Source organism: Meleagris gallopavo, chromosome 1 (assembly GCF_905368555.1).
Source record: "Meleagris gallopavo chromosome 1, MGAL_WU_HG_1.1, whole genome shotgun sequence".
Lineage (NCBI taxonomy): Eukaryota > Metazoa > Chordata > Aves > Galliformes > Phasianidae > Meleagris > Meleagris gallopavo.
In genome coordinates, this window is record NC_139404.1 from 143,528,167 (window position 1) to 143,540,914 (window position 12,748).

The following is a 12,748-nucleotide window of genomic DNA, read 5'->3' on the forward strand; positions in this document are numbered from 1 at the left end:
CCTCCTGGATCTTCAAGTTGCCCCTTCCTTTTTTTCTGAAAAGTAAGTTATTCAAATGCTCACACTTCGTGCTCAAGTCTCTGATGTAATTCAACATTAGTCCTCAGAACTCCTTCAACAGAATTCCCCTGCTTCTAACACTTAAGTATACGAAAGGGAAAAGCCTTAGTGGAACATGAGAAGCATGACCAGGTCTCACCTCTGTCTTAGATGCCCTATACAAAGTATTTCTGTACCTTATGAAGTTGTTTCATTTTACTTTGGCAGAAATCAAGTTGTACTTAGACCTGAAAGTACTCCTTTACCCCTTTGTCTCTCTGCAAGAACAGAGGAAGGCAATCAAAGAGTTTTGTTCTTTGTAGGTTGACTCCTAATACACGTTTCAAAAAGCTTTTCTCCTAGTTAGAAAAGAAATTCTGCTTATAAACCCTCACCAGCATGCATCCTCATTCTCTCCCAGCACAAGAGAATACAACAGAGGCAAATATCTACATCTGTGATTTTGAAAGTTCAAAGATTAGAAACCTCCTTTAAGTTCTGAATTCTTCAGTTCCATGACTGACCCAGTTTTTCTCCCTCAATTTCTCAGCATTATTCTTTTAAAAATTAAGAACTCTTTTCTACAAATAAGCTTTATACATGTCAACTTATGGCAACTGCATTCCTTAGACATACTGTATGTTTTTTGTAAATTATTTGGACCAAACCACCAGTAAAATAGGAAAAGCAATGTTACAATCATACAGACAAATCAAACTGTATTAGAGATCATTAAAGTGAAGCATCCTGGATAATACGAGGTAGTACAAACTGTCCAGTTAAAGCAAAGGCAAAAACCTCTCAAGCTATCATTCAAGTTAAGCTTAAAGCTTTAGTTTAATGCTCTACATACGACAAAAATATACACTCACAGCTCTTAATAATTACTTAGTGTACTAATATGTTGTCTTCATCAGTCATGTTAATTAAAACAAAAATAAGTCTCTTCATTAAGCATCCAGGGAAAGCAGGAAATAAAACACAGTTGTTTGATATTCTAATTTTGGTTTATTTTCCAAGTTCCTTCTGTCCTTCTGCCCAGTGATCAGGAAACTATCATACTACTACTGATAACAAATACTATTTCAATTATTCATCCTTTTCCTTTGGAATGGTAAAGCTGAGACAGACCAACTGCTTGCACTAAGCACATAAGGCTTCCTAGAAAGGAGTAAGGTTTAAAGAAATCTCACTTCAGCTGAGCTAATACACATCTAAGGCAGATCTAATAGTTCTCTGCACGCTCATCCTAAGCTATGCTCTGCAAGCACACTGCTAGTGGTGAACATGTTCCAGAACACAGCCGCTGCTTTTCAGCACAGCATCCTTTGCTGGTCTTTGATGGTTACTACATTTGGATTAGAATGCTTAGTTGCAGTTTAAGTTACAGCAACAAGCATTAGCCATCTGTTACAGCAGCTTTCATTCACTACCAAAAAGTGAAACCAACCCCTAAATTATAATTTCTTTAGAGAAAACAGAGGCCAGCATATGGGAATGGTTTTGTTATTGTAAGTAATTTTCTGTTGCAGATTTACCACTTATAGGTGTTGTGTTATTTTACTGTCTAATCTCAATAAAGTGGAGAATCATCCCAGGGCATCCCTTCCTTTCCCCCCACCCAGCTGAGAAAGATTAAACAGAACAAAAGCATCAGCCACGTGATTTTAAAGCAGAGCTTTATACGCATTTACACGTGCATCTTCCAGCTCCCCACTGCTCATAAGGAAGCTGGCATATACAGCACTTCATCTCAAAGGCAAGACTCAAAACTTCACTATACTATTATGCTGTATCCAGAACAGGGGAGAAAAACATATCAGGAATTCAATTCAAACTCTGCATTTTTCTTGTTTTTCATGCTTGTGAATACACCAATAATGAAAGTAAATTGATGAGGCTTGTGAAAGTTCACAGATCACCACGGTTAGAAAAGACCTCCAAGATCACCCAGTCCAACCATCCACCTACCACGAATATTTCCCCATTAAACCACATCCCTTAATACAACATCTATCATTTCTTGAACATCGCCAGAGACATTAAGTCAACCACCCTTGGCAGACCATTCCAGTGCCTGACCACTTTCGGAGAAGATATCCAACCTGAACCTCCCCTGGTGCAACTTGAGGCCATTCCCTCTTGTCCTGTCTCTAGTTATGAGGGAGAAGAGGCCAACCCCCACCTCATCACAGCCTCCCTTCAGGTAGTTGTAGAGAGAGATAAGGTCTCCCCTGAGCCTCCTCTTCTCCAGACTGAACAATTCCTCAGCTGCTCCCATTAGATGTATGCTCCAGACCCCTCACAGCTTCATTACCCTTCTCTGAACACACTCCTGGGCTTCAGTGTCCTTCTTGTAGCAAGGGGCTCCAACGGTGAACAGAACACTCAAGGCACAATCTCACCAGAGCTGACTACACGAAGATTACCACCCCCTGCTCCTACTGACTGCACTACTTCTGATACAACCCAGGATTCCATTGGTCTTCTTGCTACCTGGACACATTGCTGGCTCTAATATTTAGCTGAGCATCAACCAACACCCCCAGGTCCATTTCTTTCACGCACTCTTCCATCCACTCTGCCTCAGGCCTGCAGTGTTGCCCGGGATTGTTGTGGTAGGACACGGCACGTGGTCCTGTTCAACTTAAATGTTCCAAGAGAGGGCTGCAAGAAGTCTGTAGCTTATTAGAGATCAAGACACCGATGCACCCAAGAACAGAACACAAAGGCAAGCTCTGCACTGGCAGAAAGACATATAAGATAACACAGCCATGATACTAGACAGAAAAAAGGAAGTATTTAATTACATCTTTTACTTTTTACCCAGGAAGCTACAGATGATCATATAATCTGAGAGAAACATACACAGCTAACATAATGTAAAGTTTAAGAGAACTCTGGATACTAAGCAAACTTGCATTTAGTAACTTACAGTGACATAAGATGGTCTCTTTCATCTACATCCAAAATGCTGACTGAAGTAAAAAAAAAAAAAAAAAAAAAGTGCGTTCCGCAACCACAGCCTTCACTAGATTAGAAAACAAACATCTGCAAACATACCACACTCAGCCACTTGGTTTTGGCTGACATCTAGTGGAGCTGCAAGTGGAAACTTCAGTTTCCATCTTTTAAATGCTCACGCAATTGTCTCCCTTGGAAGAGGTACTTAGGAAATCTCAATTTGGAGTATTTATTGCAGCACAGTGCAACTGTGAATATCAGTCAGTCCTAAAAAAAAAAATAAAAAGAGGATTTGAAAGGAATGTGACAACCAGAGGATATAATTATTCCTTTTATTTTCACTCAAAATCACATGCTTGAAGACAAATAAATTTTTCAGGCTTAGTTTTGAGCATTGATGCACTCCCAAATGCACTCTACTGACAGCTATTATTTGGAAGCTACTAACCAGAACCAAATGAACTTGATATTAATGCATAGGAGCATTTAACCAAAATTGAGATTGGAGAAATAAATACTATTCATACACTGTAAGCAACAACTTCAAAATAAATAAATTCACTCAAGGACTTATGCTTTATCTCTGTTTCATCCTGAGCACTCTGCACACAAGAAAGAGACCATTCCGTTGACATCCATTAACAGTTTTATTACCTCGAGATGTTAAATTTCCATTCTGACAACTGAGTTAGAAGGAAAAAGCTACTTTTCTAAAGACTCTTGCTAGGCAAAAAATGCTGCTTGGTGCATGCTGTAACCTCGTCAGCTTGGTGCACCCATCGGCAAAAACAAAGAGTTCCTATAAACAGTCTTGCTTAACATATCAAGTGATAAGGCTGAATCACTTCCTCTAGCCAAAACCAAAACGATTAACTTCAGTCAAAAGGGAAATGCAGGGAGGAGAAGCGGGAGAAACAAAACAAAACAAAAACAACACCAACCTGTGAAACAATGGCACAAAAGCTGAGGTCTCAAAAGGCTCCATACACGAAAGCAGTGCTCCCACCCTTCCCAGGCATTTCCACTGCCTGCCTTCACAATGCAAAAAATGCCCTTAAAACAGCCAGTACTGTTTGAGGTAGAAGCATCTGAATAGAAGAACTGCTCTATCTGGTAACAATACAATTTTAAAGAGGTTTAGGGTCCTCACAAAATTTTCCCATATACTATAAAACTGTAGAAAGAATTTCCCTCGAGAACAACTTTACCTGCTAAACTCTTCAGACAATCCTTTCAAGGAGCACAACTCTAAGAAAGAATGGAGGAAGGATAGGAAAGGAAACTGATATTTCAGTATTTCCATTGGGATTTGACAGACTGAGGGAATATGCTATGAGAAAACAACATTTACAGGCAGTTCATATTATACCACTCGCAGCTTTTGGTATGTAGGGAAAGCAATATTGGCAACAGTGACTCAAGTGTCATACAAGGAAGTAGAAACTGCCTTCCTCCTACATGTCTGTCCTTGAGTAGCCCAAATAAAAATCACTCTCTTTACTTTCCAAATGCTGAGCTGGTTTCTCTAACTCAAAGGTGGGGGAACATCTTAAGAGCTGATCCCCTGCCTTAAACCAAAAAACAAATCACCATCAGCGAAATGACACGTGTTAACACATCTACTGTCAGCCAAGAGCATACAACCAAAATGAGTGGCTTTACCTCAAGAAAGCTCATCTCATCCACAAAATTTTCCCAGGGGAGAAAAAAAAAAATCATAAAAGAAAAACTCTCACATTTACCTCCTTCTTAATCATTTCAGTAAGCAGATCTTGTCCTCAGAAGCACACCCATTACACAATGTCCTGAAAATCTCCATACTAAAGAAAGCAGATGATTTTTCTTCATATTAAGATGTTGAAGCACAGCACCTTCTCCCCATCTTTACAAGATATTCAACTTCTGCAGGCTCAATCACATGACCAGACTGCTACGTGACTACTGAGTTACAGTGACTGCAGACTTAGAACAGATGCATGACAAATGTGGGACAGTCAACATCTCACTGCAATTTAGATGCCGATCTGGATACCTACATTTGCTGATGTGTTACGTACTTACCCTAGAGAGTACCCTAGTTAGCAGCTATCCAGTCAAAGTGAAAGGTTAGATAGCCATTTAGGCCCTTACCAATATTTACTCAGCCAAAAAGCAGCAGAGATTATACACTCAGTTCAAATGTGAGATGTACAGTTTTAGGAATCCAAGACCAAAACTGAATTCTAGCCTAAAAGCTATTGAGACCCCACTGGCACTTCTTTGGGTCATATCTGCACTAGTAGAGAAGGAAGTTTTACTTTGAGCAATGAATTACTTACTCCTTTTCAGTTCTTGACAATAGTATGAGTCAAAAGTTTCTTAGTGACTACTGTTTACTTTTCTTCTATTGCTTTAGTAACCAGTTTGGAGAGTCTAGATGTCCAAGTCTGAAAATCACTTTGAAACCATTTAATCTCTAAAAAGTCTTCCACCACCTCTCCCTTCCTCACATATATATAAATTAGTGTCACAGAGAAACAGAGTGTTAATGTTTCATAATACTGTGCTTTGATTTCTTCTCACTTCAAGATTAAACATTTTCATACTGAGAAGTAAGCACGTTGCCAGAACAAGAACTGAGAGAATAATCTGACTGTGTACCTGAAAGACTTAGAAGAAAGCAAGAGAAATCTCCCTAGTCCTTCAAAGTAATATTTTATATTATTGCATCTTGACTCCAAAGTAATCTTCTCTACTGAACAAATAAATAAACCTATTTTTTTTTATAAAGGATTAATTCAATATCATGTTTTTCAGTTGAATGCAGTATGTTCAAGCAAAATATTCCTTTCAAAACATACCACTTGACAGAATCACTAAGGAAGTACATAAGCAACATTGTTCAGAGAACCAAGGAAACTGGAACTAAGATTTTAGGACCAATATGGAATCTAAGTCAACTACTGAGACGAAACTCTGTTCTACTTCTGACTTGAAGCCCAACTGAGGACGGAAACTACACGACTGAAGAAAAGCAGCTATGACTGTATGGAGTTTCAGCTGATTTGGATAAAAGCAAGTTACTCCACAGCTGACTGGGAAAGCATTTCCATACACGTTATTAAGCAACAGTCAAGAAAGGAGTCACTGCAAAAAGATGCATACATACACTCAGAATCAACACTGACATCATGTAAATGCTGTTGCAGCAACTATGGCCTCAGTTAATCAGAGCTGGATGACATTCTCACACAGCGCAAACAGCAGGGCTGCACTGCAATTCGACGTGCAACTGTAGACCAAATGCTTGCTCCTTACTGAGCAAGCAGCAGCAGAAGCCACTGCTACATGACTTTCAGGATAAGCTACTGCAGCTTTACTGCAAACACCAGCATCACCTGGCACATTCATTATCGTAATAGTTACAAAGCTGCCCTACAAGTGTGAACTGTAACTGCTCTGTTTTCCTCTTACAGACTCACCAGAAAGATTTCCATGTAGCATCTCTAATCTGCAATACAGAACTGCTTTCTCCATCGCACACTTCAAAGAACGCCAGTAAGACAGCATCAGTTACACTTGCAAATTCTATTTATGCTGGTATAAAGGACAGGTGAGCTCTTTAAACTAGCAAATACTGAAGAATAAATGAATATAATAATTAATCCTATTTATTCATGTGCTTACAGTAATTCAATGCAACAGAGAAGGAAACTTATTTTACATATTTCCCAAAGATGAAGTTGATTTTGTTCCAGGGATTATTTTGCAGCATAAGATTGCGATAATACAAAATATCCATTGAAATAAAAACTAACTCAAGTGAATAACGGCCAGCCAGACTTGTAGGGAAACTCTGGGCACTTTCTGATCACGGCGAGACCGCTGTCAGCACTTTCATGAAAGATGCAGAACTCCTTCGCAAATGTGAAGGGATGCAGATGTGTGCCACTGAATTACCTGATTTTTAACATCACAGTGACTAAACTAAGAGCCTAGGATCCTTTGGCAATCACTGGAAAGAGCCTGATCTATGAGGGCCACCAGTTATTTCCCAGTGTCACCTGAATAGCACGAAGATGTAACTGAATGCTGATTTGCACTGAGTCACACATCACTAATCCTACATTTCTGGTTGAAGAAGACTGATCTCTAATATAGATGCCATCAAGCAGAGATCACACAGCATTAGGCACATACACAAAAAAAAACCTCTTCAAAGTGCTGTGCTGCTTCATGCAGCATCTTCTGGTTTCATCTTCTCTATTCCATCCCAACATTGGTCATTTATTCACATGATGTAGCTTAACTACAATATCCTTCAAGAACAAGGAAGACACGAACTTACATATACATTCACATTCTCTGAAACATCAGTTGAGATCTTGCCTTAGAAGCCAACTTTAAAAGCAGGAAAGCAGTTTTTCCACTTCAGGACTCCAACTTACCACATTTTTAAAGTCGTCTTCTGCTTCATCAAATTTTCCTTGCTTGAGCAGTAGGTGTCCCCTCTGTAATCTTGCCTGAAATGAAATAGAAGGCAATACTTTTCTATTTACACATTGGAATTCAAGGAATTACGAAAATTTGTTTCTATTTCCTTTAGCAGAGTAAAATGAAATCATTTTCTTACAGCTAACAAGCTGAGTCAGAGACAACATCACCTGCTCTTTGCCTTCTTAAACAGCATTCTTAAGAGGCCTCTGACAGTAAATAATTACTTTACACCACAGCTGAGAGAAATATACTTCTCTAATAAATAGCAGTAACTCTAGATATCAGCAAAAGAACTTGTTCTAAAAGTTGTATGAAACAAAGTGAATGTTAACCTTCAGCTGCTTTCCTGGTTATAACTGCTCATAGATTTGTTTTGAACCAACAGAAATAGATAATTTTTAAAATTTCCCACATCGAGTTCTTCCACTAAACTCTCAGAGCAATAGCAAGTACGTATTGAGGCAAGTTAAGTATTTATATGATTTGATTTATGATACAAATGCAACACTGAATTTAACACTTGCTACTTTACTGGAAGTTATACAGGACATGCTACTGAACATGGAAATGAGGGAATCGGGTGGAGAGGACATCACCCAACTACTTAGGCAGTCTCTCTTCATATAATAACCACAAACGAGCTAGGAATAAGTCAGAACTTGCCCCACAGGAGGGCAGTGAGACCAGGAGAGAAGAAATGCCTCAAATCAAGTAACAGGACAAAAGAGAGCAGATGCCTCTGCTCTCCTTTTCCCACCTGAGAGAGCAGCAATGACAATTGAAAATGGAAAAGCTGCAAAGGAGAGAAGGAAAGCGTACAGGACAAACCCACGAGGAACATGCAGTTAATGAAACCATTAGTTTCCAGAATAACAGTCTAGACTGCTCTTGGAGTATTTGCAAATTCAAGTACATACACTACTGCTATTACTTTATCGTATTTAAAGCTCTGAGTTGTAATGTATTTTCTACTTCTGTTTAGCAAAACCTGACAAACAACCTCCTTTGAAGTAATATTTTTTTTACGCTTGAACAGTTTCCAATTTCAAGAATACTTACGGATGTGAAGTCCTGCTTTAATTCAACCACTTTACTTAAATCACGAATTGCTGCTTTAGATTTGCCCATGGCTAGGTACACTGTGGCTCTTCTGTAATAAGCAATGTAGTTATCAGAGTCTCCCTCTGCAAGCGAATGAACAGTAATCAGAATACTGTCTCCAAAGTAACTGAACCTTTGGGTACAGCTAGACAGTAATGACTAAAAATATATTTTTCCTGAGTTTTAAGCCATTGGAAAAATTATATTTATCGAGTAAACATTTTTCCCAAGTAATTTTATGCAGTTTAATTATTGAACAATAAAGATTAGTGAAACACAGTATATTCCAAATAATTGAGACTTTTAAAGGTGAAATATGCATATATTTTTTAGCTTTGTACAAGAAAAAACAGCTCCTAAATACTAACCCTTTATCTCAAACTGCAGGCCTGCATTTGAAAGCATGTTAATTCATCATTGCCCATTTCACTGTATAAAAAGCAAACAAGTAATCCCAAAATGACCCATATGTTAGACCAATGTCATTACAGATGCACAAACCCTTTACATCACCCATTTAGACAGAAGCAACTCGTTCCTTTAATATATGGTGGGCACCAACCTCTCTCAATGGCAGAGAAAAACATGCACTACATAAAAACCTGCAGGCTAACTTCAAGGCCAATGTGGTCTGCCAGCCAAACTGACAAGATCCTGCAATTTTAACACCCTCTAAACCTAGCACATACACAAATATCACTACAGAAAGAGAACATAAGCCTCTAAAAACAGTACTTAAGTTCTTAATACTCCTCCCTATGCAGCATTTCAAAGAAGTAGAAGGCAGTTATTGTAGGCTCTCAAAGGTAATTTAGATCACCTAAACAACAAAACGCAGTAAAAAACAGTAGATTAATTACTGGATTTTAAAAATATACTCCTTTTCACTGTCACAGAATTTACAGATAACAACACATATCTAAGGAACAAAACAAGAACGTCTCTTCTTTACCTCATCTGAGATTACAGTTGAGCTTTAAAGTAAACAAAAGCATTGCCAAAAACCTTAAGGCAGGTAACTGAGCTTCATTGCTGGCCACCTCCAACATCAAAACACTTTTTCCAGAGAGAGATGAACTAATATCTGCACTTTGTCTATTGTCTCTTGGTTGCAGACTAATTCCTAGCAATGTTAAATACTACCCTAACATTAATTACCCCCCTGCGAGGATTACAGATGTCACATAAATTCGAATGTTACTATATTAAGAAAAGAAAAACTTGAGATTAAGTCTTGCTGTGTACACCTAAATATGTAGAGCAGGAACAATCAATATCTATGCAGCATCTAACTAAAAGTCCCAGGAAGGTAACAATGTTAACAGCGGATTCTGTCACGCTGTTCTTCTTTCTATCAGCTACTTGAGCACAGCTAGTGAGGCAGAGGATTTCAGCCCATGCAGGCATCTCACACCACTTCCCTTCTTTGCAACAGCACCATCACTGGCGGGGTCACATGCTGAACTGGACTGTTCAGCAATTTCAGGTTAAAACTTCACAACTTAAAGAAATAAACAACACTGTTTAACCTTAATTCCACTCACATCCCACAGGAATGCGCTGGCATTGCCACACAGAGGCAAAGAGAGTAAGAGACCATTTCCATAGAACGAGGCACTGCCATAGCACAAAAAAGGGATTCCCTTCACCCTCTGTATTTAAGAGGAGCTGATCTTATAGAACAGGAAAAAATACTAAGAGCTCAGAAACAGCAGATATTTCATTCACATTCCATTTTTATACCAAGACATAGACAGTAATGAGCTGTGCTACTGAGACTTTTCTGTCTAACACCACGATTTTATTCACTTCAAAGAAAAAAACAATGTGCTTGTAGATGAACAAAGTCCAATAATTTAAAGCCCACGATATGTGACTGAGAAAATACAGTGTTAATAAACACTGCTTTTTATTGATGCTGTCTGTCTGCTTCTGTTTCAATTCAAGGATTTGAACCATCAAATTTACCTGAAGATTTATAAGTCAGAGTTGTTTCAACGTAAATATCACTTTCTTCAAATACATACCTATAGCTGCATGAAAATGAGACAGAGCATCTGCCAGTTGTCCAGCAGCCAATAACTTCTTCCCCATTTCAAGCTGCTTTTCTACTTCGGCATTTATTCCACACTCAGCTCCTTCAAGAAAAACATTGTTGTTCTGAATGAGCAGTATGATTACACCAAAGACATATAACAATCATACGATCCACACAATAAGCATTAGTACTGGTGTTAAAATAGAGATCCACATCTTCCCAAGCAAAATGTTTCTGTGGTGCAAGTTCTGATGTGAACAATTAAAGTTATCATTCCCCTTCCATTTAACTAGCGGTATGAAATTAATATTCAAGTGGTATATTTTGGAAGGGACAGGTTTTTAGTTCAAAACTAATCAACTGTTGCTGCTCAATCACCAGGGAAAGAAGGCTGTAATGAAGGAAGCAGCTTATTTTAAGTCCACGCTGTAGATACACCAATTCAGGCTCAGTGAAGAGACTGCCCAGAAAAGCTGTGGATGCCCATCCCTACAGACAGTCAAGGTCAGCCTGGATGGAGCCCTGGACAGCCTGAGCTGGTGGCTGGCAGCCCTGCTCACAGCATGGGGTTGGAACTGGATGATTCTTAAGATCCTTTCCAACCCATAATCCTATTATTCTATGAATTAATTTTGAATTAAAACAAACAAATTAAAACAAAACAAAACAGCAGCACCTTGAAACTGTTTCACATTCTCAGTAAAAGCTACATTACCTAACTACATTAAAGGAAAGATCAAAATTTCTCACACAAATGTGATTAAACAACAAAATATTTGTAATAAAAGAACAGTAATTTCTGAACATCAAGTCATAAGTATTTTAGAACCAAGAGCTTTCAGCATCCAGGATCTTATTTTTATTTTCCTTTCTCACTCTTCAGTACAGATCATAATTCCTTCATTTACACACTGTAAGGAAACTACTGAGCTGTTGATACAAAAAAAAAAAAATGTCTTCTGTATCCACTGAAAAGAACTCTACCTGTTATTGGTAAGAATTCATGTGACTGAAGGCTTCAATTCTATTCAATTCTATAATCTCAATATTAAACAAATTCCTCTAAGTTAATAAAAACAACTAATAAGCCCCAAATTCTTCTTGTTGTAATTTAAATAGATGAAGTTAAAAAGGTAACATTACTTATCATGTAGCCCATTTGGGGAATGTTTTTAAAACACATTTTAAAATCTATTCTAAGTGTTTTGCGTAGAATATAAACAGCTTAGCTGACAATGGTACAGAAGTATTTCTTGACAGCAAGTTTTTCATATACAGAGGTATATGAGGTATACTTCAAGGCAGTCTTCATGTGAATATCATTTTCATGAAAAAAAAAAAACTGCTACTCTGTTTGGATTTTGCACCGTGGGGATTTTTTTCCTGCTTTTAAAGCCTAAAGCTTTCATCATCAAGTTGCCCACCCATCATCCTTTAAAATGACATAAAGATTCCCACACGCTTGGATATGAAGTGTATAGACAGAAGTAAATTGGCAACAAGTCAGATAATACCACAAGCAAACATGAAATGATCTCCCCACATAGAAACATCTGAAATCTTTCAAACTTGAGGAGCTGGATCCTAGAAGCAGGCTGTACATTGCTCTCTGATACACCAAACAAAGGCATTCAGGTTTCACAGAATCTCGTTTTTTATTGAGCATCCTTATTTCAGATATAGGGACACCAGCATTGCCCTAAGAATAGCCTCCACTACAGGGTGTGCCTGTGCTATTCAGGGCCTTTCATCCGCACAATGCTCACTACAGTTCTGCAGTTACGTAACACATTCATCAGGAGAGATCTTCTCCTTGAAAACACCGAAGATGGTAACAGCAAAAAAAAAAAAAAAAAGAAGGAAATGAGGCAAGTGACCGCTAATAAGAAAAGCAGGAAGTAACTTGGGTAGAGAAAGAAGGCAAAGCAAAAACAACAGAAGTCCAAGTGACTGCAGGTTCCTTGCCTGCAAAACAGAACTTGTTACTGGACTTGCATTAAAATCTGACCCTAAAAGCTGCGGAATGTGGTAAATCAATGGAGAGCCTCCAGCCTGTACAACCAGTGTAGCCACAAATAAAACTGACATACACCACAAGTACACTGAAACACTGCACAGACCTGATCATTA

General features: G+C 38.4%; 1 protein-coding gene across 2 annotated transcripts in view; it reads right to left on the minus strand.

The window, feature by feature from the left end:
* DNAJC3 (DnaJ heat shock protein family (Hsp40) member C3) overlaps positions 1 to 12,748 on the minus strand; it is a 28,717-nt gene that overhangs the window by 12,910 nt on the left and 3,059 nt on the right. The window contains exons 2-4 of one of the 2 annotated variants that reach the window (XM_085215628.1): positions 10,608 to 10,718; positions 8,539 to 8,663; positions 7,431 to 7,505 (exon numbers count right to left, since the gene is read on the minus strand). In XM_085215628.1, the coding sequence (XP_085071754.1) occupies positions 7,431 to 7,505; positions 8,539 to 8,663; positions 10,608 to 10,718 (311 nt within the window). Of the gene's footprint in view, positions 1 to 7,430; positions 7,506 to 8,538; positions 8,664 to 8,948; positions 9,101 to 10,607; positions 10,719 to 12,748 lie in introns of those variants that run through there. The other variant, XM_010728681.3, reaches the window with a different exon arrangement.